Source organism: Ursus americanus, chromosome 22 (assembly GCF_024610735.1).
Source record: "Ursus americanus isolate L20-20 chromosome 22, mUrsAme1.1.p, whole genome shotgun sequence".
NCBI lineage: Eukaryota > Metazoa > Chordata > Mammalia > Carnivora > Ursidae > Ursus > Ursus americanus.
This window is the reverse complement of record NC_142148.1, coordinates 11,274,380-11,298,021: the sequence shown is the minus strand read 5'-3', so window position 1 is coordinate 11,298,021 and position 23,642 is coordinate 11,274,380. Positions and strand designations below refer to the sequence as shown.

Below are 23,642 nucleotides of genomic sequence, written 5' to 3'. Positions count from 1 at the left end.
GCAGGTGAGAACTGGCCCATGTCATGTAGCAGCCAGGGGCCTCACAGTACGATCAGAGTGGGGGGGGGGAGCTGTCCCTCATTGTTGATGGAAGAGGGGTGAGTTGATACATCTTTGGCAGACAGCTTGAAATGACAGCAAGTGTCCACGTCCTTGGATGGAGAAGCCCACTCCCAGGCCTTGACTCCACAGATGTGTGTCTGCACACGCGTGTGCACACACAAAAGTGCTGCAAAACATCAGAGACCACCTCCGTGTCCATGAGGGCCGGGTCACCTGGGTGGGGGCACGCTGTGTACTGGGTGCTCGGCAGCTGTTCAGAACCACATGGCTGTTCCCTTGGTGCTGCCCCGTGGGGACCCCGAGAGGCCCTGTTTGGGAGGAAACCATCCAGGGGAAGAACAAAGTGGAGGCCACCTTCCCAGTTACGCTAAACACAATGGTGGGAAGGAGAGACAGGGAGAGGACACAGGAGGACGGGTCTGCACGTGCGTACCGCCTCTCAGAGGGCCCACAGCCTGGGGCTGGTCCGGAGAGGATGGGGTCAGAAGCGGGAGAGAACCTCACCTTCCATCCTATTCCCTTTCTACTGTTTGAGGTTACTTTCTAGGTCCATGTGCTCTCTCTTTCGTCAAGACAGAAATGGGAGTCTCCAGCTCAGGTTTGCAGATGAACGTCCTTTGCAGGGGATGTGATGTGCTGTCCGTCCTTTGCTACCAGCGTGGCCACCTCCTCTGTCCTTATCACAACTGACAATACAGTCTGCTTCTCACCAACTGGACACTTTCACATCTGAACATTTCTGGGTTGGGACATTCCTTATCATCAGTAGGGGCCTTTTTTTTTTCTTTTTTTAAAGATTTTATTTGACAGCGAGAGCACGCGCACGCACATGCACAAGCAGGGGAACGGCAGAGACAAGAGGGAGAAGCAGGCTCCCCGCTGAGCAGGGAACCCGATTCAGGACTTGATCTGAAGGCAGACGCTTCACCGACTGAGCCGCTCAGGCGCCCCAATCGGTAGGGTCTCACACTTGTAATGACAGCATGTTTTCTTGGCGGTACATAGAATAATGGTGCAGCTCGGTGGACCGCATCATCTGATGCAGTGAAACCTGGGTCTGTTTCCTGTGGGTCCTGCAGCAACTCTGGTTTCTTAGAACCTTCCACCCGTGCCACAGGTGGTGCTGCCCCTGCTCCGAGGACCCGTGGTCTGTCCCAGGGGTCAAAGGCCACCATGGTCACCATCTTGGGAGAGCCAAGGTGCATTTGGTGACAGAGCCTTAGGTATGCAGAGCTCTCCCATGGCTTGCCAGCTATATTGGGACTTTGTTCTACACACAGAATGAAAAGTTGGTCAGTTGACACACTCGTGTTGGGAGAATTCACATAAAAATCTGCATTCACAGTTTGTCTGGCAGCTGGCATTCACTGAGCCCACCTCCCCAGCACACGTACCGGTCCCCACCCACCCGCACGGCATCAGGCACACACTGGAACTCCATTCGTGGCCTGTGCCTTCTTGTCCACGGTGAGACGTCTGACAGCAGCACTGAGGCTGGCTCGGAGCACTAAGACCTCCCCTCCTCCAAGGTCACCTCCAAGCAACGTGAGGCGGCTTGGACTAAAAGCAAAAGCAGGTAACCTCATGTCATCCCAAGAAAGCCTTTAAGGTGCGTCCAGGTATTGCGCGCACAGCGCAGACCGATGTAGTCTGTACAGCCCCCAGCCCGGCAGAGGACGAGTCGCAGGCTGGAGACCGGCTCTCACAAGCGGCCCTTCCTTAGAATTTCCTCTGCTGCTGAGTAAGGAAGGGGAAATCCCTGATGCTATGCCCCAAGGGACTCTGATGACAGAGTAATACGGAGCAGGCACAAGCAAGGAAGGGGAACGTGGTTGTGTCCGCTAGCTCCCTGAAGGCAGGGAGGGAGCACAGAAGGACAAGAGGCCAAGCAGGGAGCCCTGCCAGCCAGGGCGGACAGAGCAGCAGCACGTGGAGTCTGTGCCATTTACTCCACACCATCACTACTCGCCGCACCAGTGCCCCCGTGCTGCCCCCACCCAGAAGGCTCCACGAACTTTCCCAGCAGGGCAGAGACAAGCTCAAGAGCCCTGCCTTCATCCGAAGATCGAGGTCCAAGGTCACGGGGTAGTAGAGACCCACCACAGTTTGCTGTTGGTGTATCAGAGGGGGTGCTTCCTCTCCCACTCTGATCACCCTGGAGAGCTCCGTGCACCCCCACACCCTGCAGGTCTACATAGTGAAAAAGAACCCAAGTATCTTCTCTCAAGAGCAAAGACCTGGCAGGTACTGGGGACTGGAGGCATGTGAGCCGAGGCCACCTGGTGAAGCAGTGCGCTCAGCCCCCTAGACACGCGCTTCTTCTCTGCCCTAAACTTAGGCCCGAATTGCAGACCACCTGTAAACCCATTCGCAACAATGAGGAGCAAATCACAGGACCATGGGACATAACCACAGATCAGACCCCGTGATCACAAGACAGCTCCAGCTGCGTTTCTGAAAGCTCTGAGGTCAGGCTGTGTGGCGCACTGAGAAGGTGAAGGGTGCACACTCCAGCATTTTGATGGCTGTTCTCTCTGGAGGTCACGCAGCACATTAGAGCTGCCACCTCTAGACTTAGCCTTGAATTTGCCTTGGGGTTTTCCAGCAGCATTTTGAAATAATTTTAGAACCTCCCCTGTCCTTTCCCTCCCTCGGGGGAGCTAAGGACTAAGGGCGAAGAACCCACAGCTGAAAAAGGCAGTAATTCACTCTGGAGGCCTCCTAGGGGCCCATCTGGCAGAAATTCGGACAGTGCTTTCTGGAGGGTGGCCTGGTGGGAACAATCTGACTCTACCCAGGCACCAGGTTCTGACATCTGAGCTGGCCCCAACAGCCACAAAGGAATGGACTGGCTCCTGCCACAGGACACCAAGGTCATGTCTGCTGGTGGTTGGGACCACAGCAGGAAGTTCAAGTCCTGGATACAAACAGCCACAGACACGTTTCCACCCCATACACAGTAGGCAGTAGTCAAACTGTCGATTGTCAGGCAAAACTCTTATCTCAAACACCAGAAATCCATGTGGAAGTCCCATTTTCCCCTTCCTAACAGACTACTAAATCCAGCTGGTAAGTAGGTACTAGAGGGGACTTAATAGCTAGAGTCCCACAAAGCTACTTAAATACCAACCCCCCCCCACCTTTTCACCATAATCTTGTCACACAGGGGTTGGCAAACTGTGGTCCACGGGCCACATCGGACCCACTGCCTGTTTGTATACAGCCCCTAATGAAGAATGACTTTTACAGATGAACATTTACAATGGATTTGATAAATCAGGAACACTAACTTTAAATTCCAGCAAGCAAAATGTTATCCTCTAAAAACAGAATTCTTCTCATTAGTAGACCTTCTCATTAGAAAAGAACGATATTCAATCACTAGATTTTGAATTCCATCAATAAACAATTTTGTGGAAATCCGTTTTCTCTCACTATATAAATATTTACACAGTATCTTCAATTTTGCCTATTGGCCCACAAAGCCCAAGTATTTACTGACTTAGGCCCTTGGTGGAAGGAGGTTTGCCGACCCCTGATTTAGGACATCAATTTGAATCCCAAAGCATCTAAGATATCAAATTCTGTTCCTCAATCATATGCCAAGGGGAAGAAGGGCACAGCTTCTTAAATATTAACGCACACTTTTTTTTTATTATATTAAAATCAGGCAATGGTCTGACAATAAAAAGGCTGCTTATGGAATACTGTTATGTTCAACTTTACTTACAGGATGTTAAATCCTTAGAACTAAGGTATCCCCCAGAAAAAGATTAATGGAAACATCGATTGCTTTTCAGACTTGATAGTTGCTGCTTCAAAAGGTGGTTTTATACAAACACTAAATTAAAAAAAAAAAAAAACCTTTAGAATACAATGAATCGCTTTTATTTCGGTATGCATCCACATCTCAGCATTTAGTGGTCCTGAACAGAAAAGTGGAAAAATGCAGCAATTTGCCAGGAAGTCAAGCCCGCCAATTTCGGGGATCTGCTGTGCACACCGAGTTCTTTCTGAATCCCTGCTGAGGACCGTGAGAAGCAGCAGCACCAAAACCAAAGTACGCACCGAATTCAAGGTTCTTTTTTGTTCCAGTTGTCAGATTCCAAACTAGACCCAAATGGATTGTAAGATGACCATATGAGAACCCTGTTTAAAACTTCAATTTTTAAAAGCAAAAGCAATTACAGGAAAAGAAAACAATTCATTCAGAGGATCGTGTGTGCTTACAAGTGTCTTCTGTGGCCTTTCTCCAAGTTTAACCACCAAGCACTTTGAGAGCTGGCAGGTCTGAGTACCCCTGGTGACTGTTCTTTTCACTTTATCAAAACCTGAGCTAAAAAACTGCATCAGCTGACGATGACAGCAGAGGGTGGCAGGGCTGAGGACCCAATATTCATTCCCAGGCTGGTGGAGAGTGAGTAAATGTGGTTCCAAAACTAAACGAGGGAAGTCAGAGACTCTTTCCAACCTTACCTGATGGCTTCTGGCCAAAGCAAGGAAGTGTCGTGGAAAGTGTTGGGTGGTGATGGTGCAAAAAGGGTCTTGAGGAGGAGGAAGGGAAAAGCAGCACCCCTCGATAAAGGTGGGGGAGAAGATATGGGGAAAGCCCTGAATTCCTCACCAAAGGCCAATTTCAGAGGGGAGCAGAAGGGGTTACAATCTATGCTTCGGCCAAGGGTGGTCATGGGAAGTGGAGAAAGGATGATGGCTTGGAGGGGGGAGGGCTTCATTTAAGACTTAAAAAAAGAAACCAGGGGTGCAGCTGGAGCACCCCCGCACACCCAGCAGTAGTCCCACAGGCTGCGACCTGAAACCTTCACGCCTACTCTGGCAAGCCACCCCAAGCTGGAGGGCTGTTGCAGGGAGGGAGGGAGGGAGGCAGGAGGAGGAGGAGGGGAGAAGGCAGAGACCCCAGGCCATGTAATCAGCAGCAAGGTGACTGTGTGATGTGTCTTTTCACAGTTGAGTTAGATGTGCCCCACCGGTTATGATGGGAATCAATTTAAATATACTTTCTTGATCCCAGAAGTTCAACTATGTGGACAGTGGTTACACTTGACAGGATGATTTGTTATAGCACAACTTATATATTTCAAATGGACAAAAAATTAGTATCGTTTACAGTATCTTAAGATAAATTGCCTTTGAATGCGAGCTTCCTTTCCAGTACTTTGAGGTCTACAAGACGTATCTAGAAAATGTACTACTGTGGAAAATGACTGCTTAAATCGAATGGGGGGGAGGGGGAGGGCCTGTGGTTTCTCTTTTTGATTAATTGCTGTAACACTGTCCTTCGGGCGGCTGAGGAAGCTTCATGTTTTCTTTAGACATCATTAGGCGCCGGAGCTCTTGCAGGACAACTTTGATGCTATATGAATTCTGCCATTTTGCTAGCACTGATATGGCTCTTGGGTCCACCTACGAAAAGGAAAACAAAAAACTGTCAGGCTCTCAAACAAATGAATCGCTATATGCTGGAGCAAAGCGGCAGATAGGAATAAAATGCATTTTTCAAGCTGAACACGCCCATCACATCACACAGTGGTATCTGACATGCAGAATTACCTGCGTGATTCCCTCCCTCCGGTCAGTCTGTGTTTCCCTGTTTGCGTCCCAAACCCTCACTGTTTGGGAGAAGGAAACTAGGGATAAGTAAAGCCACCCTTAGAGAAATGGCCCTGACACTTGGCAAGAGTCCAGCTGGCTCTAGAACAGTGACCTGCTCTCCTGGACTGGCTGTCACTGCTCAGGGCTGGTCCTTTCCCGACTCCACACCCAGGTGGTGGGTGCTAACGACGCACAGCGCAGTAAGGAGCAAAGGCAAGCGGTGGCCCAGATTAACACTCTTGTGACAGGACCCTTCTCCAAGCCACACTCTCTCGAGGTAGTGCAGCAATTCCCAAAAGAAATCTCCCAAAGCGTAGGTAGAGTTCTGGGTTCAGGACTGTCGGTGGAACTCAGATGCAACATGAAACCCTGAACACACAGCAACAAGGCTCATCTCTTTTTGCCTTTCCTTCACGTCTTCTGAATACCTCAAAACAAAGGCTTAGCTCACATGATGCTAACGTGTAAACCCCCTCGACGCTTGCTGATATCCCCTTTGAACAAGAGAGCCAATCTCAAAGGCTCAAAGCCTTTGGCAAGAAACCTATGGAGGAAGAATTTATTAACATCACTTTGATTTTGTGGTATTTACTGTTGCCATTACTGCCTTCTGATGAAAAGTGAGACTGGTTTTCTATTTATGGGAGTAAAAATAAACTTAAAAAGCAAGGCCATTAAAGGGGAAAAACAGCATGTCCCATAAATAAAGCTCAGGAAGTACAAGTATGAGCCTGGACAGGCCTTTGCACCTCTGGGCCTCAGGCTCCTCATCTCTGCCTCAGGAGGGTGTATCGTGAAGACAGAACGAGCTCCTCTCTCAAGTGAGCAGCACGGTGGTGGCCCAGAGTGAATGTCACACGGACGATGATTTAAATATAGCTGGGGAACAGGCCCTCACCCCAAGTCTGCGTATGTTTGTACTGCAGATTTCAGCATCAAACAACCAAGAAATATACGGACTGAGGGCCACAGTGCCCCTGATGTTTAAGTACAAAGCATTTCTCAACCCAAAGGAACAAGTATGGGCAGGAAAAACAACTTACCACTCCATTAGAACTATTAACTCCATTCATATTAATTTTTGTTACAAATCTTACAAAGGGGGGTGCTTCTGGGTATTTAGGTCCACATTCTATTTTAAGGCTGTATATTCGGTTTTCATAAATTGTCTGGAAAAAAAAGGTACAGAGACATCAGGCAATTACAAACCATGAATTCAAAAAGGCAGATCTCGTGAAACCCCATTTACTCCTGCCTGCAGAACTCGGGCGTCTGCTTCCTTTGTAGAGTCTACTTGTTATCTGTTAGGTCTGCAGGGATGAGGCCCCACCTTAGTGTCTATGACCTCTTGTCTCGGGGGAATACGAAGAAAATTTAAAACAGGATCACTGAAGTTTCAAGTTAGTGTTATTTCAGTTCAATCAGATGGACTTGTTTTTATGTTGATTTCTCTACTTTGCAGACCCGTCCTGTGCTCTGCACAATGGTAAGAGGCATTCTTCACTCTGGGAAGCCACACTAAACGTTTACTCACGCCAGGGTCAGCAGCCAGTGCATTAACCAGCACTGTGTGCAGAGCACAGAACAGGCAGCTCTTTAGAAGAACTTCACAATGAAACACGAGTTAGGGGGTGTGGGTGCACACACGAGAGCCGCTGTCCCACTTCCTCATCACTTTGGGGTTCTGTGCCGCACCATCTCTCCCTGCACGCTTTACGTTGGCCTGAGAGATTATAGGCATGTAGTGGGTGAGGTGAGGAGCCAAGGATGCCAGGCCTGCAGAGGAAAAGACTGTCCTTCTTCAAATGCCAACTGTGGCTCTGTAGAAAGACACTGGAAAGTCTAACCCCCGTGGCAATGAACTTTTCACTGTAACTTCCACCTGATGAACAGCAAAATGCGCTGTCGGTAGCAGGCTGTTCCATCTGCCTAGAGCGCCCTGCTCCCGCCTGAACTACCACACATCCATTAGGAACCAATTCACACATCACCTGCTCAAATGTCACCGAGTTCAGTCATCCTACAGGACAGCTTAGTCCATAGCCTTCTGTCCCATATGAAGTGGCGATGTTATTATTTACATGTCTAAAGATCACCCTGAAAGGTGACGTGTCCCTATTAGATTGGCCCCCTTGAAGGCAGAGGACACCCACCCTCCAATGGGTCCCCCTCTCAGGCACCAGTACTCTCGCCTTCCTCAGCGTCTCCTTCCTCAGTGTCTCCTGCACAAGTAAAGGCTCCTGTGTAAACAGCGACATCTAGCTGTGCTTGGGGGGAATAAATTACAGAAGATGTGATTTAAACCCATGAAAACGTTACTGTCTAAACACGCTGGTCTACCCCTAAAAAAAAACTGGAACGTATTTTAAAATTCAGAAGGCATTCATAATATACCCACAGAAACCTTTCACATCCACTTAACAGAGACTCCAAACTGTGACAAACCTAAACTCAGTTCTGGATTTCCACCCACCCTCAACCTGCCCTTCCTCTCTTCTTCCCTTATAAATGGCAGTACCATCTAGCAGTTAAAGCAAAACCTAGCAGCCAGCCACAATTCCCTTTTCTCTCACCCTCTACCTTCTAATCAAAAGAAAGTTTCAGCTTCTACCTCCAAGAGCGATCTCACACCCACCCACTTCCCTCTACCATGCCCCTGGTCTCAATCACCCCAGGTCTCTGCTCTCTCTTGCTCCCCCTACAATCTGTTCTCCACACGGCAGCCTGACTGATCTTTCAAAACCAAGAATTTAACCCCTCCAATGGTGGCTAGTGACCCGAGAAGGAAGCCTACGTTCTTGGATCAGACCCTGAGCACCCCTGCCTTCCTCTCTTTTTATTCTTCTTCCTCTCCATCTAGCCCCAACGTCTCTCTACCTTGGGGCCCCAAAACCAGTTGCCGCTCTGTGTCCATCCTGCTGCTCTTTGGCTCAAGGGCACCTTCCTCTCAGAAGTCCTCCTGACTCCCCATCTGAAGTCTCCTGTCAGACCTCTCCTGATAAACTAAGAACAAGGAGGACGGGGCCTCAACAGAACTGGTACTCAGATGTTTGACTTGAATATTGCTCTTTACAAGTTTATAGAATGAATAGCTCATTGCAGCTAAGGTGCTCCCTCAGAAGACAAAAATTCACTCAGTCAACACAAGAAGGAAGCAAACAGGGATTTATGAAAAATATGATAAAAGATCTATCCTCAGCACCTCGCCCAGTCTCCCTCAGCAGCTATGCACTCAGCAGTATCTGTTGACTGCACGGATCCCAAGTTCATCTCTGGACATCTGTCTTGCATTCATCTCAATGTTTTCAGACATATTATATAAAATAGTCCCTGGGGGCATGGGCTTGTGGTAAATATCAAAATCAGTAAGACTTTTAAAAAATATTCAGTATTTCGATATTCGATATGGAGGTTTTGATGCACCAATGTATTCACCTGCCAGCCAGTATGTTTTGTGGCTTATCAGTCTCGAAAAAATTATCTATTAACAACAGCATCAAAATGGTTAAGGTGAGCAGCTTGGTACCAGGATTCTGATTATTACATACATTAAATCATATTATTCCTGACACTATGAAGTCTGATTTAAAAATGTGCGTTCTATGACTAACTTCTCACAAAGCAAACAAGAAATACTAAATTTCTGACCACTGATGTTCAACTGGCAACTTCACTGGAACACAGTAAAAAATGCCTCAAGTCAAGTCAACATAAAAACACCTGAAGGATCATTAAAAAGTACAAAGCAAGACTTTTGTAGAAAACAGGGTTTTTCTTTTTCTTTGTTTACTAGTGTTCCAGAAACCTGCTAAAAAGGTTTCACTGAAGAAAGGAATTATGCCTGGAGAAGAACTGCTAGAACATTCTGTGAATGAGGAACACTGCTCAAGAGTCACTATTTGATCATGAAACACCTTCCACTTTGTTGACGTGGCTTGAGCTTCATGGGGCAATTCGGCAGCGCCTATCAAATTGTGAAACAGGCATGCTTAAACCAGCAAGACTATTTCTAGGAACTTCCCACAGGCAGACTTGTACTCAGGCACAAAAATGTGAAGCATTTAAAAAAAAAAAAAAAAGTGAAGCGTTGTCTGCAATAGCAAAAATAACTATAAACAATCGAAATGTCCACCTGCGAGCGACTGACTGAACAAATATGGCATATTCATAAAATTGGATACTTTGTAGCCTTTTCAACGGCTGAGGCCCAGACACACACATGGAAAGACTGCCAAGGCATGGATCTTGGTAGAGCCAGCCAGTTGCAGAATATGTACAACCTATAAAAGCAGACAGACACCCCCTCTAACCGAGACTATGTGAATGGGCACACATGTTGTTTCATCCACTAGACACTACAGGCCCAGAGCCTGAAGATGACAAACTTTTCCTGGGATGGATATACATATATATGAGAGAATATATATATTTATATGAGAGAATATATATATTTATATGAGAGAATATATATATATATATATATATATATATATATATATATATGAGAATCCCAGCTGAATCATGATGAAAACCATCAGATAAATTCTATGACATTCTACAAAATACCTGACCAGTATATCTCAAAACTGTCAAGGGCAACAAAACCAAGAAAAATCTGAAATTGTCACAGCCACAAGGAGCCCAGGATACAACAACAAAATATAATGTAGTACCTTGGATAGGATTCTGGAACAGAAAATAGACACAAGGTAAAAAAACTAAGAACACCTGAATGAGATATGGACTTTAGTCAATAGTAATGTATCAATACAGAGCCACTGGTGGTGACAAATGTACTATCCCAATAGAAGATGCTAACAACAGGGGAAACTGGGGCAGGGGTACACACCCAACTTTCCATACTACCTTTCCACCTTTTCTGTAAGTCTAAAAGTATTGTGAAATAAATGTATCTTTAAAATGTAGGAGATATGAGAAAAGGAAAAGGTACTGGTTGCAAAAACGAGAAAATCACAAACTCTGAGTATATAAAAAGGTGACTCAGGTCAGCCAGACGACTGCTACTCAAGTGAAATCTTGCGCAACTTATGTGTGATGTCCAAGGTGGGCACGTACTGTGTGAGAATGAGGGGTGAGAAAGTCTAAATGGCTCTAGATGAACACAGGGAGGAAAATGCACAGGAAGAGGTGTGGAAGGAGAGGGACCGGATGCTGCTCACAGTTCATCTGGGGAGTGGGGACATGGCAGTTAGGAATAAGCCAGGAAACAAGACACAGCACTAGGCATTTTAACAGAGAATTTAACATCAGGAATTGGCTAAACAGGTGTCACTGCACTGAAAACACAAAAAAGGAACCTGAGCTAACGCAGAGGTAACCTGCAGAAAATAGGTGGGACCCTTTGAGGCTGGGGGAACGTAGGGAATAAGCCACGGTTTTTCAGACCGAGAGGTTCAGGGCCAGAGGTCTCTAGGGTTGAACTCAGACCTCTGAGGAGGAGGCGCCGCAGGCCGGCTCTGGAAGTGCCCCCAAGAGCTGGAGGCGGGCACCCACTGCTGATGCCTGGATGAAGGGCCATTACCAGAGTGGCGCAGAAAGAACAGGCAAACAGGAGCAAGTCCCTTCTCCTTGCCTCTCAGGCGCTCGCCTGTGTCTCTGACTGGAGGAACCTAATAGGGCGCCAATTGGTAAAGAAAAACGTAGTTTGCAGAGTCCCAGCCCCAGGATCCAAAAGCAGAGCTGAGAAGTTGGACCTGGAGCTTCAGTGGGCACCTGCAAACACCCCTCCAGACAGCAACAAGACACAATTTCCTCTGTACCAAGCCTCTCCCTCTTCTGGTCAGGGTATCCTGCTGAGTGAGCCACCCGACCGTCTTCAGGAAACATTAATTACTCATTTCTCCAAGTCAATGCTAGTGCCACTTAGAATATTCTAGAACCTAAAGACTAAATTGTCCAGTTAACCACACAATCCTAATATAAAATACAAAGGAGAAAGGAAGCACTTATTCCTTTCCATTCGCTTTCTGTTCCTGTCATGTCAGCCTGCACACGCCCCTGAGAGCTGCTGTGGTTTCCAGCGTTTCAGTGACCCCAACATTATCACTGCCTCCTAGGACTGCTCCTCCCAGTTTTGATGGTTCTGACAGCTGTGCTCCCCATGTCCTCCCAGCCCCAGAGTTAAGTTATTGTTTCCTGCAGTGTTATCTCTGTGGTCCCACAGTGTGCCTTCTCTGCTTTCTCAGTCCAACACTAATTTCATCAACTTCCTATATTAAATTCTCTCTGCTGAAATACCTAGCATGGTTTCTCTTTTCCTGACTAACACAAAGAGTTAAAGGGAACAAAGTGAACTTCTTACTTTACATACTCTGTATTGTCTGAGAATTTTGATGAGGATATATTCAGGTATCAGACATGCCACATAAAGCCTTTTAAAAAGAGACAGATTAATATGCACTGATAAGGAAAGACGTTCTCCATCTGTTAGTGAAAAAAATGAAGTTGCAAAACACTGTGTATAGCGAGGCCTCAATTTTTATTAAAAAGGATATGTACTTATGTTTGTGTACCCGAAGCAAAAGCCAGTAGAAACACACTCATTTTGTGGGGAGTATAATGAAATGGGGGAAGGATCACTTTCCTTTCACCTCACACATTCCTGTAATTATGTTTTGTTCTTAAGCATGCACACAGTATTTTTAGATAAGTACGTGTATAAACACACACCCAGGCTCTAACCCGCACCTAAAAACATTATCTTGGACAACCCCAGAGACACAAACAGTGTTTCTCAACCAAGGCAATTTCTGCCCACGCCCCTCAAGGGGCAGTGGGAATTAGGCAACATCTGGAGACATTAATGGCTGTCACAACTGGGGCAGGGAGGTGCTGCTGACATCTGGTGAGCAGAGACCAGGGAGGCTGCTAACCCTACGATGCACAGGACAGCCCCACAACAAAGAATGATCCAGCTCAAGATGTCAACAGCGCTGAAGCTGAGAAACTGCTCTGCAACCTGGCTATTCTTAGCGCCTCTGCGGTCAGAGTAGAAATAATCCACATCTAATGTGGTGGACAGCTGGACGTTTATCAGAATTTCGCAAAGGGCACTTGGATGAGAAACTCTGCTTTCAGGTTTGGAGAATTTGCTTTCTTTAAAAAAAAAAATTCAAATAGCTAACACACATATAATTAAAGCAGTACAAAAGGTATATGGTAAAAAATAAGGTATATGGTAAAAAATAAGTCTCCTTTCCACCCTGGTCCCAGCCAGCTAAATCCCTTTTGAAGGAGGCAACCACTGTCACCAACTTCTTTCATGTTCCCCCCAAAAGTACTGTAAACACAAAGAAGCCCAAATATATATATGACCTCTTCCTCTTCCCCCCACTCCTCTCCACCCCAGTGGCAGCATATCCTGTCCTGTTTTGTACCTTTTCTCACTTAAATATCATGGAGATCATTCCATTTCAGCACACATTAATCTCTGTCTTTCTTTTCAACAGCTTAACAGCACATACTATGGTCTACTGAAAGACACTGAAGTGTTTTCCAGTATTTACTACTACTGAAAACACTGCATTCAGTAACTGTACATAACAGGCCTTTGGGCAACACATTAAAAAAAGCTGACTAAATTCCTAGAATTGCTGCATCACTTTTGATGGAGGATTTTCTTTTGTTATACAGTCACAAAAATACAATGGGCAGATGCGTTACTTCAAAAATTACGTTGATATTCCAGAGGCCCAGCATGTGTCTTGTATGCTAGTCATAAAGCAGACTGGCCACAGAAAGCACCTCGAAGCAAACAGTTCCTTTTACAACTTTGCTTTTAACCTTGGGGAGGCAGGGCAAGCATAACTCTAGGGGTAAAACAACCAGTCAGTGACAAGCACTGGTCAGGGTGTGGAGCAGCTGAAAAACCCTCATGTATTGCTGGTGGAAAAGTAAACTGGTGCAGCCGCTTGGGAAAACAGTCTGACAGCTATATAAAATGTTAAACATAAAGTTACCATATGATCCAGATGGTTCCACTCCTAGGTATACACCTAAGAGAAATGAAAACATATGTCCACACAAAAACCTGTACACAAATATTCACAGAGCATTATTCATAACAGGCAAAAAATGGAAAAAAAATCCAAATGTCTATCAGGTACTTAATGGATAAAAAATATATGGTCTGGGGCGCCTGGGTGGCGCAGTCGTTAAGCGTCTGCCTTTGGCTCAGGGCGTGATCCTGGTGTTCTGGGATCGAGTCCCACATCAGGCTCCTCTGCTAGGAGCCTGCTTCTTCCTCTCCCACTCCCCTGCTTGTGTTCCCTCTCTCGCTGGCTGTCTCTCTCTGTCAAATAAATAAATAAAATCTTAAAAAAAAAAAAATATATGGTCTATCTACACAATGGACTATTATTCAGCCACAAAAAGGAATGAACTACTGGTAAGTGCTAGAACGTGTATGAACCTTAAAAGTAAAAGTAAAAGCTACCACAGAAGACCACATGTTGTGTGATTCCATTTACACAAAATGTCCAGAACAAATTCATAGGGACAGAGTAAATGAGTGGTTGTCAGAGGTGAGAGAGGGGGTGGGGGACAGATTGGGAGCAAATGCCAACAGGGAAGGAGGTTTTTCTCTGGGGTAATGAAAATGTTCTGAAATTAGTGACAGCTGCACAATTCCGAATATAATAAAAACCACTGAACGGTACACTTTGCAAGTATATTCTATAGTAAGTGAATTCTACGATATGTGAATTACATCTCAGAAAAGCTCCTATATACATATATATGTGTATATATGTATTATATATATATATGGAAATGTTTGGAAAGCACCTTGCATACTGCAGCCACTCACTAGAAGGGAGCTCCCTGTGGAAAGAGTTAAAATGAAACCCAGGGTAATCCAAGGTGTTGTAGGTAGAACAGAATTATTTTCAATGGAATTTGGTGGTTCATTTTGTTTGTTCATTTGTTTAAGTGTATAATTCAGTGGTCTTTAGTGTATTCGCAATGTTGTACACTGGTTCCTTCTTAATTTGTTAGAACCTGAAAATGTCGGCTAATGAACAAGTCTATTGAACAACTACCTCATGCTGAGTCATTTCCAGGTGCTCTGTTGCGTTAGGAGGAGGGAAGAATGGTTCTCATCCTCAAGAAACCTAAACCATTCTTAGGCAGAGAAGAAATGCAGTGAAGGAAGACATCACCATACAGTGGGCTTTCTGAGACAGCAAGAAATAATCTCCATGAAGAAACAAACTTTCTAGATCAAGTTTTCCCCAGTATTTAATAGATCCAGAAATCCTGGTTTTCAGAGATTTTTTAAAAAAGATAAAGAAATGAGTAGAAACAGTAAATTGAACTTTTTTGTAAAACCCAAAAACCAAAACCATAGGGTCAAAGATGACTCAAGAAGTAACGTTAAATGGCAAAGCCAGTCATTCACCATGAGTGTTGACGACGGTCCAAGATGAACAGATTTTCCTAACACTTAATGAGTATGACTTTCTCCCTTGTTTCAGCCAGGGCCATATCTCACGTGTCTCTCTACTTCCCACAGGGCTGGTGCAGAGCCTGCGCATGCAGTGAACAGAATGCACAGCCGCCATCATCTTTGCACACAAGCACACACAGGAAAGGTCCTGCTACGTTCAGGCAGAATCTGCCATTGTCTGAAACATTATGTGAATCTACTTCCTTACTCCTACCTCACATTACTACTTAACACTCTGGATAATTCTATAATGGGAACAAATGAAAACTCAAAATCTAAACAGAAAGGAGATAATGCAGCACAGGGTTAAGAGCACAGGGTCTGGAGTCAGAGCCCCTTCAGGAACTATCAGCTACGTGACTTTGGGCAAGTAACTTTACTTCTCTGAGTCTGTTTCCTCACCTGTAAAATGGGACGTGACGACACAATAGCAGCTCCTAACAACAAGTTCTTGTGAGAATTCAATGACATTTCTTGGGGGTTTTATTATGTACACCAAAAAGTTAGCTGGCACTACAAAGCCTGGGAACTCTCACAAATCATGAAGCTCTAAAAGAGAGGTCAATTTTCTCATCTCCGTTGTCACTGCTTTCTATGCAAAGGCCTCTGGGTCTCATAGTGTCTGGAAGAGACCAGGGCCAACCAGGCAGGCAATAAGCCTTTGCTGAACAGCCCGATGAATTAGGATATGGGTGTGTGGCAGACCCAGGAACGCGTGAATGAAAACCACAACCATGAAGGCTTTCCAAAGTTCGTTTGGACGCTGTCTTCAGAATGCTGGCTGTTATCTGGAAACTTGTTATTTGATAAGCCCAAGAATTTTTTCTAAAATACATGTGAGGGTGCAATGACCTCACACCTCCCTGTCTACATTGCCATGTAAATTCACACTATGAGTCTAAACAGGTTTTTGCTTACCATGTAGAGGGATTAAACAGCATCAGAGGAGGTTCAAATATATAAACTGAAACTGGTCAAAAAAGAATAGCCACATTTCAGAAAATATACCATTGGTGAGTTTTTTCCGTGATAAGGCTAATATTTCTTAAAAGGAGGCACAGTGAATTTAAGACATTGACATTTATAGCCGTAGCTCGACGCTTACTCTTGGAGGCCCAATTATCATCCCTGTCCATCTTGTAAGTGTCATGTCTTCGTCATCTTCTAGACCCCAGCTAACTGTGCCATCTCCTACTCCTTTCTGGCCTTCTTCCAGTTCTTCCAACAGTCGAAAATTGCGAGGGACTTTTACTCCTAAAATAAATGGAAAGAAATTCAAGATACTAGCAACTCCAGGGGAACCTGTAAGCCTAGATCTAGCTGCTTGTTATTACTACGTGGAAATAAAGATGCTAACATGCAAAAAAAGGCTGAAAGTTGTCGTCCCTCAAACTTGCTTACAGAACTTCTGGTACCGACCAGTGCGCCCACAAGGAAGGGCCACGTGGTTTTGTTTCAGGTGAAGTGACCACTAAACCAAGCATAGAAAGACCACCCTCCCTCCCACCCCGGCCCCATAGCTTTGATAAACTTCATCAAGAGTTTACGTGTCAAAATGTTGACCAATTTGGGTCCACAACAGACGAAAACCACCAATATCAGTATCAAGAGTAGTGCGTGCCTCGGGAGAGAAGCGGCTACTGCTTTTGCTTCATTCTCATTACGCATTTCTGAGGCTAAGGGCGTGTGCATTTGTTGGAATGATGCTCAGACTACCTCAGGAGGGACAGCCAGCCGCCACGGCCGCATGAAATAAAAACAGCGGCCTCTTGATCAGCTAAGAGTCAACTGGAGGGGCCAAGGAAAAAATTTTCAATTATTCAAGCCATAGTTTCTCTCTTTTGAAAAAGCCAAAAGAGGGCAGTTGGTTCTCTGTTTCCAAAAATCCCAAAGCCTGGCAAGTAGCTCATGGAAGAAATCACACAAACACATCTCATAGGTTCAAGCTACTATACCTGAGTTCAGACTGAGGCTTGAGCCATTTCTGGGTGTTTCCAGAACAGAACCGAAGTATTGGGGCCAGGTGGGGGACGAGGCTGTGGGAGGGCAGGGAGAGCAATTTTCTTCCTGTGTTTGGGCACCAAGCAACTCTCCCAGGGATGCTCTCCCAAACAATCCTGACTGCCTCTCCCCTCCTCCACCTCCCTCCCTGATATGTGAACTACTACCTCTGGGAAAAAAACTCAAGTTCAGACAGACTATAAGCTCTCTTTTGCCTTCAATGCTGAGCCTCCAGCTGGCCAGACTCCCTGAGGTGAGCAACACTTACCACGAAGCTGTGGAGAAAAACCCACTGGAGGGACTCCAGACCAGGAGGTGTTCCCAGTATATCTCAGTGTTTCCCAAAGTGGGACTCCTGCTACTATTCTTTCAACTGGAGTAAATACCTGAGCATCTGCTGTAGGTCAGGCACTTTTCTAGGCAATGGGGAATAAGTAGTGAACAGAACAAAAATGCCTGCCCTCATGGAGCTTACATTCTAGTGGGAAACATATAGTCACAATACAAAAATACAAATTATATAGGATGACACCTGGTGGAGTTCTGGAGCAGGGAGTAGTAGGGGGAGGAGCTACAATTTTAAATGGGGTGTTCAAGGAAAGCATTATTGCGACCAGGCAGTCATGAGTAAAGACCTGACGTGAAGGAGCTATGCACAGCTGAGGGGACAATCTTCCAACAAAGAAACAGCAAGTGCTAAGACCCTCAGGTAAGACCTTGCCTGGAATGTCGAAGAACACCAAGATCCCAATTCAGCTAGAAGTGGGTCAATGAAACAGAAGAGCAGTGGATGGTTAAGGACTCAACTGTTACTGACCTGAGAAGCTACTGGAGTTCTGAACAGAGGAGTGATGGGATCTGACTTGCTTTTTAAAACAGGATCCCTCTGACTGCTGTGTACATAATATCGCGAAGGGAGCTACGGCCTACTGTAATCATCCTGGCAAAAGAAAATACTGGCCTGGACCAGTGAAGGTGGTGAGAAATAGTTCCAGAAATTCTAGATATTTGGGAGGTATATACTGGTAAGATTTGCTGCGAGACAGCCTGAGAAGCATGGAAGAAGAGCAGTCAACTACTCTGGCTTCCAGGCTTTTGTCTGAGCAAGTGGAAGGGTACAGCTTAGAGGCACATTAGAGGATTTTAGGGGCAGGAAGTGAGCAATTCACTTGACAGTTCTGGATTCATTTTTAAAGATAATTTAAGGCAAGTAATATTATACTAACTTCCCATGTACAATGATGGTAAAAAATTTCCTTCTAGCATAAATGTAAGCAAGAGTCGGTTGACTGAAGGTAATAGTAAATGACACAGACAGTACTTTGAAGGAAATAGCATAAACCGGAAAGCATACTTGAATAGCTCATTGGTAAAACACTGGCATTTTTAATCCAAATAGTCAACTGGATTATTCAGCTATACTGGATTGTGTTCTCTAGCGAACATAAAACTAAAGGATGTTTGTGACGTTATAAGCAAACTGCCAGACAATACAATGTCTTTTGTCCAGAGAGAGTTAAATCTGAATCTTTAGTAATCCTAACTCATTTGCCTGGGCAGCGGAGCAGGGAGGGGGATCACTGTGTAGAACTACTGCTACTACTACTGTTTAATGTATAAGCCTGCACTAATGAAAATGAATACCAAAGGAACCCAGAATCACACGGAGAGGAAGACTGAGAAATACCACAGGTGGTGTAATAGGCTGAACTGTGTCCCTGCAAATTCATATATTGAAGCCCTAACTGCTAGCGCCTCAGAATGTGACAGTATTTGAAAATCAGGCCTTTAAAGAGGTGATTAAGTTAAAATGAGTCCATCGGGGCACCTGGCTGGCTCAGAAGGTAGAGCATGTGACTCCTGATCTTGGGGTTGTGATTTCGAGCTCCATGTTGGAGGTGGAGGTTACTTAAACACACACACACACACACACACACACACACAATCTCTTAAAAAATATAAATAAAAGCGGCTCCTGAGTGGCCCAGTTGGTTGAACGTCTGACTCTTGATTTTGGCTTGGGTCATGATCTTGGAGTCGTGGGATCAAGGTCTATGTCAGGCTCCTCGCTAGGCAGGGAGCTTGCTTGGGATTCTTTCTCCCTCTGCCCCCCCCCCCCGCCCCGTGCACATGCTCTCTAAAAAAGCAAACAAACAATACACACACACATATATAAATGAAAAATGAAATGAGTCCATTAGGATGAGCCCTAACCCAATTTGACTGGTGTCCTTACAAGAGGAAATTTAGGCACACAAAGAAACAACAGGGATGCATGAGTGCATGGAGAAAGACTGTGTGAGGACACGGGGGAAGGCAGCCCTCTGCAAGCCAAGGGGAGAGGCCTCAGAAGAAATAAACCTATTGACACCTTGAGCTTGGACTTCTAGCCTCCAGAGCTGTGAGCAAATAAACTCCTGTTGTGTAAGCCACCCAGTGTGTGGTACTGTTAACAGCAGCCCTGGGAAACTAACACAGATGCTAGGTGACATTTTAAGAAGCTTAACAAAGTTGAAAAGGTTAGAGACCTAGATGTAACAGCAGTTATCTCTAGGTGCAAGGAATATGAGTGATTCCAATCCCTTTCCTGTATTTTCTTTTTTTAATCATTTTATTTTTTTCATCATGATAGGTGTACTCTATAATCTCCATCCCCTACCTTTTCTGTATTTTCTGATTTATTTTACCAGGATCTCATTATTTGCAAAACAAAACACAACACTTAGGAACTATGCCAACTATATTCTAGACAAGGTCCTATGTCTGGGCTTTCACATTTGCTGTTCCCTCTGCCTGGGACACTCTTCCCCCAAATACCCACCAAGTTCCCTTACCTTCTCAGGGCCTTACTCACATGAGTAGGAATCTCAATGGTTTTCCCTAAGTGACTAATTTTAAGTAAGTGGTCCATGTCTTTTATTATTAAAACTTGTTCACAAGACAAATGCACAATGGCAAAGTACAATGGCTGCCATAGCTAAGCCCTTCATTACTGAATGGAAGCTATGTGTGTGACCTCTATTTCAAGTTGCTCTTTTTGGAAAGATGAAAAATGCGCCTTCTTGTGTCAGGTATTTAAATCAGGCTGGATTAACTATTTCTGGTACAACTATCTCTCTTGGAAACTTTAGCAAAACTTTGTGGCTGGAAATATTACCTCTTCATTAACAATCAGATCTGATTAGGAAATTCTAATCCAAAGATCACAAGCTCAATGTATTAGTTTCAAATAGTGAATTCAAGTTATATTTTTCTGATGTTTGATTTTTACTCGTGAAATAGAGAAAAGTATCCTATTATTTAATCCTATACTTCCAACAGACATTTCTATTGGATTAGACATCCAGTTAAAGCCCATGTATACAACTGAACCAAAGAAATTAAGAATCAGTTCCCCTTATTTCAGGTTAGCATGTGGAACAGTCACAGGGCAGCACAGAGCAGTGTATGGCTCTGGCAGCACTAACATCACAGCGTCATTCAATTTGATTCAAGTTATAAAACAGGATTCAGAAACAGTTTAAGGGGCGCCCGGGTGGCTCAGTTGGTTAAGTGTCCAACTCTTGATCTCAGCTTAGGTCTTATCTCAGGGTTGTGAGTTCAAGCCCGGTGTTGGGCCCCAGGCTGGGCATGGAGCCTACTTAAAAAAAAAAAAAAAAAAAGTTAAAAAAAAAAATCAAGAACTTTAGATTGACTAATATCTATTAGGCAGTCAAAAAATATTCCAAGCGGGAGTTGGAACATACATATAAATATCAGAATAACTGTACCATTAGTGACTAATTACAATAAGCATTCATTCCATTTGAACAGCAGTTCTCAAGTTTTTCTGGTCTCAAGACCCCTTTACACTCTCTTAAAAATTACTGCAGACTTCAAAGAGCTTTTGTCTATGTTGGTTATAGCTATTGATATTTGCCAAATCAGAAATCAAAACCTAGAAATTTAAAAACATTTAATTCATTTAAAACTAACTACAACAAATCATCATGTGTTGAGATAAATAACACATCTAATGACATAACTAGTTTTCAAATAACAAAAGAAAATTAGTGAGAACAGCAGGATGGCTTTACAAATTTTCTTTAATGTCTGGCTTAAAATAGGGAGTGTTAAGAACTGAGATGAGCTGGAGAATACATGTTCTGTTTAAAGGAGACAGTCACGCCTTTGGTCTAGCCAAGTGTCTGTGGGTCAAGTTCTGCTTATGGACCACCACTGCACATGTGGGGACACCTAACTGTTCTCAAGAATCTTTTTGATCCCCAATTCAGCTAGATTCAGCTCAGAGAGTATTTAAAACCCTTTCTTTTGTATGAAGGGTAAGTAAAGCTTGATCAACACTGTGGTAATCTGGCATTGGGTGGTTAAGTACTCTGTTAACCTTTATTTAGCTAAATATTGAAGAGTTGAAGTCCACAAACTGTATAGCTTTAAAAGGGAACTGCCACTTTGAATTCATTTTTACTAAGACATAAACTTTTATTTTCACTCAAAAACTGACTAAAAGCAGAGAATAATAACAGCTAGCAGAGATCAGGAATTATAAAATTATGGAGTGGTTCATTTAGTTTTTTCTGATACTTACACAGGCGTAGCTAATTAGCACCTGGTTAACTGAACTTTATTTGGTAAGGCACCATTCTGGGCTTCACCATGTTTAATGTGTGTAAAACTGAGCTCACACCATACTTCCAAGCAAAAAATCCACACATTTCAGGACTGCAATTTAAAAATTTTGCTAGGAGGGCACCTGGGTGGCTTAGTTGGTTAAGCGTCTGCCTTCAGCTCAGGTTGTGATCCCGGGATCCTGGGATCAAGTCCCACGTCGGGCACCCTGCTCATTGGGGAGCCTGCTTCTCCCTCTCCCTCTCCCTCTGCCTTTCCCTTCTGCTTGTTCTCTCCCAAATAAATAAATAAATAAAGTCTTTAAAAGAAAAAAAAAGTTTGCTAGGCTTTTTTACCTGCTTGTCAAAATTTCCCTATACATAAATTTGACAGTAACATATACGTACACAACTTCTTTCTGTTCAATAATACCCAATACTTATCCAATACCAAGCTAGACTTTTGAGGGGCTATCAAAGAAATAAAAACAGAAGTCTCCCAACTGGAGTATAAAGTCTCACTATGAAAATAAGATACACACATACAAAGCTCAATAAAACAGAACAGTATCAAAACTGATGAGAGAAATATAACCTATCACAAGACAATGTTTCTTAACCTTTTTGGGGGTCCTAGACCCCTCTGAATTTGATGAAAGCTAAAGAGGTGGGGCCATGCTACCAAGAGGGACTGGACTTTATCCCCAGGGTCACTAGGCAGGAGCCGCAGAAGGCTCCAAGTAGGACCCGCAGAAGGCTCCAAGTAGGACGAGAGATAAGGCGAATCTCCAGAGCAACATTCAGGGTGGGCTGGGAAGGATGAGAGGCCAGGTTATGGGTATGCAACCATCGAAGTCTCAGGATGCAAAGCCAGAAGCATTTGCTTAGAGCAAATATTGTGGCAGAACATCTTATCAAGGGGTCGGGGGTGGGAAACCGAAGGAATGGTAAGAGGCACGCCTGGGTGGCTCAGTCGATCAAGCATCTGCCTTCAGCTCAGGTCATGATCCCAGGGTCCTGGGATCTAGCCCCATGTCAGGCTCCCTGCTCTGCGGGGAGCCTGCTTCTCCTTCTCCCTCTGCCTGCCACTCCCCCTGCTTGTGCACGCTCATGTTCTCTATTTTTATAAAAAAATAAAATCTTAAAAAACAAAAGACTGTTAAGAGATTTAAGGTAGGGCATGTTAATTTGCATGACTGTGGCGGTGGTCCCCATTCTTACAATGTGACATAAAAACAACTGGCCTGTACATGGCAGGCTTTACATAAGTATTTGTTGAAAAATCCCAAAGTGGAGGTAGGGGAAGAGGATAAAAGGTATGCAAACCCCATTTTACAAAAAATAAGCACAGGGGCGCCTGGGTGGCTCAGTCAGTTAAGTGCCTGACTTGATTTCAGCTCAGGTCATGATCTCAGGGTCCTGGGATCAAGTCCTGTGTCTGGCTCTGCACTGTGCATGTGGAGCCTGCTGAAGATTCTCTCTCTCTCTTGCATGCTCTCTCTGCCCCTCTCCCCTATAAAAAGGCACAAGGCCACCCATGCTTCCTTGTATGGTATAATGATCTTTATATGTCACACACACAATCATGAGAATACTTGGCCTACCATTCTGTTATTTATTTTTTTAAGATTCTATTTTTAAATAATTTCTATACCCAACATGGGGCTTGAACTTGCAACCCCAAGATCAAGAGTCGTATGCTGTACTGACTGAGCCAGCCAGGCGCCCCATACCATTCCATTTCTTAGATGCTCATCAGAGCAATGGCTAAGTCATCTTCCACAAAAAAGAATCAGAGTGCACTTTAGAGAAAATTCTATAATCTCCCCACAGAGGATTAAGAGCAAGACCTGGGATCAAATCCTGGCTCCACAGTCTCCTAGCAATCTAGCTGT

The 23,642-nt window shown here is 44.6% G+C and overlaps 1 protein-coding gene across 3 annotated transcripts in view; it reads right to left on the bottom strand.

Annotated features, from left to right (window-relative positions):
• Window positions 1-3,687: 3,687 nt before the first annotated feature.
• The window catches only part of UBE2V1 (ubiquitin conjugating enzyme E2 V1), a 29,844-nt gene continuing 9,889 nt past the window's right edge, over window positions 3,688-23,642 (bottom strand). Inside the window, exons 1-4 of one of the 3 annotated variants that reach the window (XM_045771532.2) lie at window positions 17,095-17,175; window positions 16,245-16,393; window positions 6,717-6,842; window positions 3,688-5,484 (exon numbers count right to left, since the gene is read on the bottom strand). In XM_045771532.2, the coding sequence (XP_045627488.1) occupies window positions 5,338-5,484; window positions 6,717-6,842; window positions 16,245-16,289 (318 nt within the window). In that variant the 5' untranslated portion in view covers window positions 16,290-16,393; window positions 17,095-17,175 and the 3' untranslated portion in view covers window positions 3,688-5,337. Of the gene's footprint in view, window positions 5,485-6,716; window positions 6,843-16,244; window positions 16,394-17,094; window positions 17,176-23,642 lie in introns of those variants that run through there. The other 2 variants (XM_045771529.2, XM_045771530.2) reach the window with 2 other exon arrangements.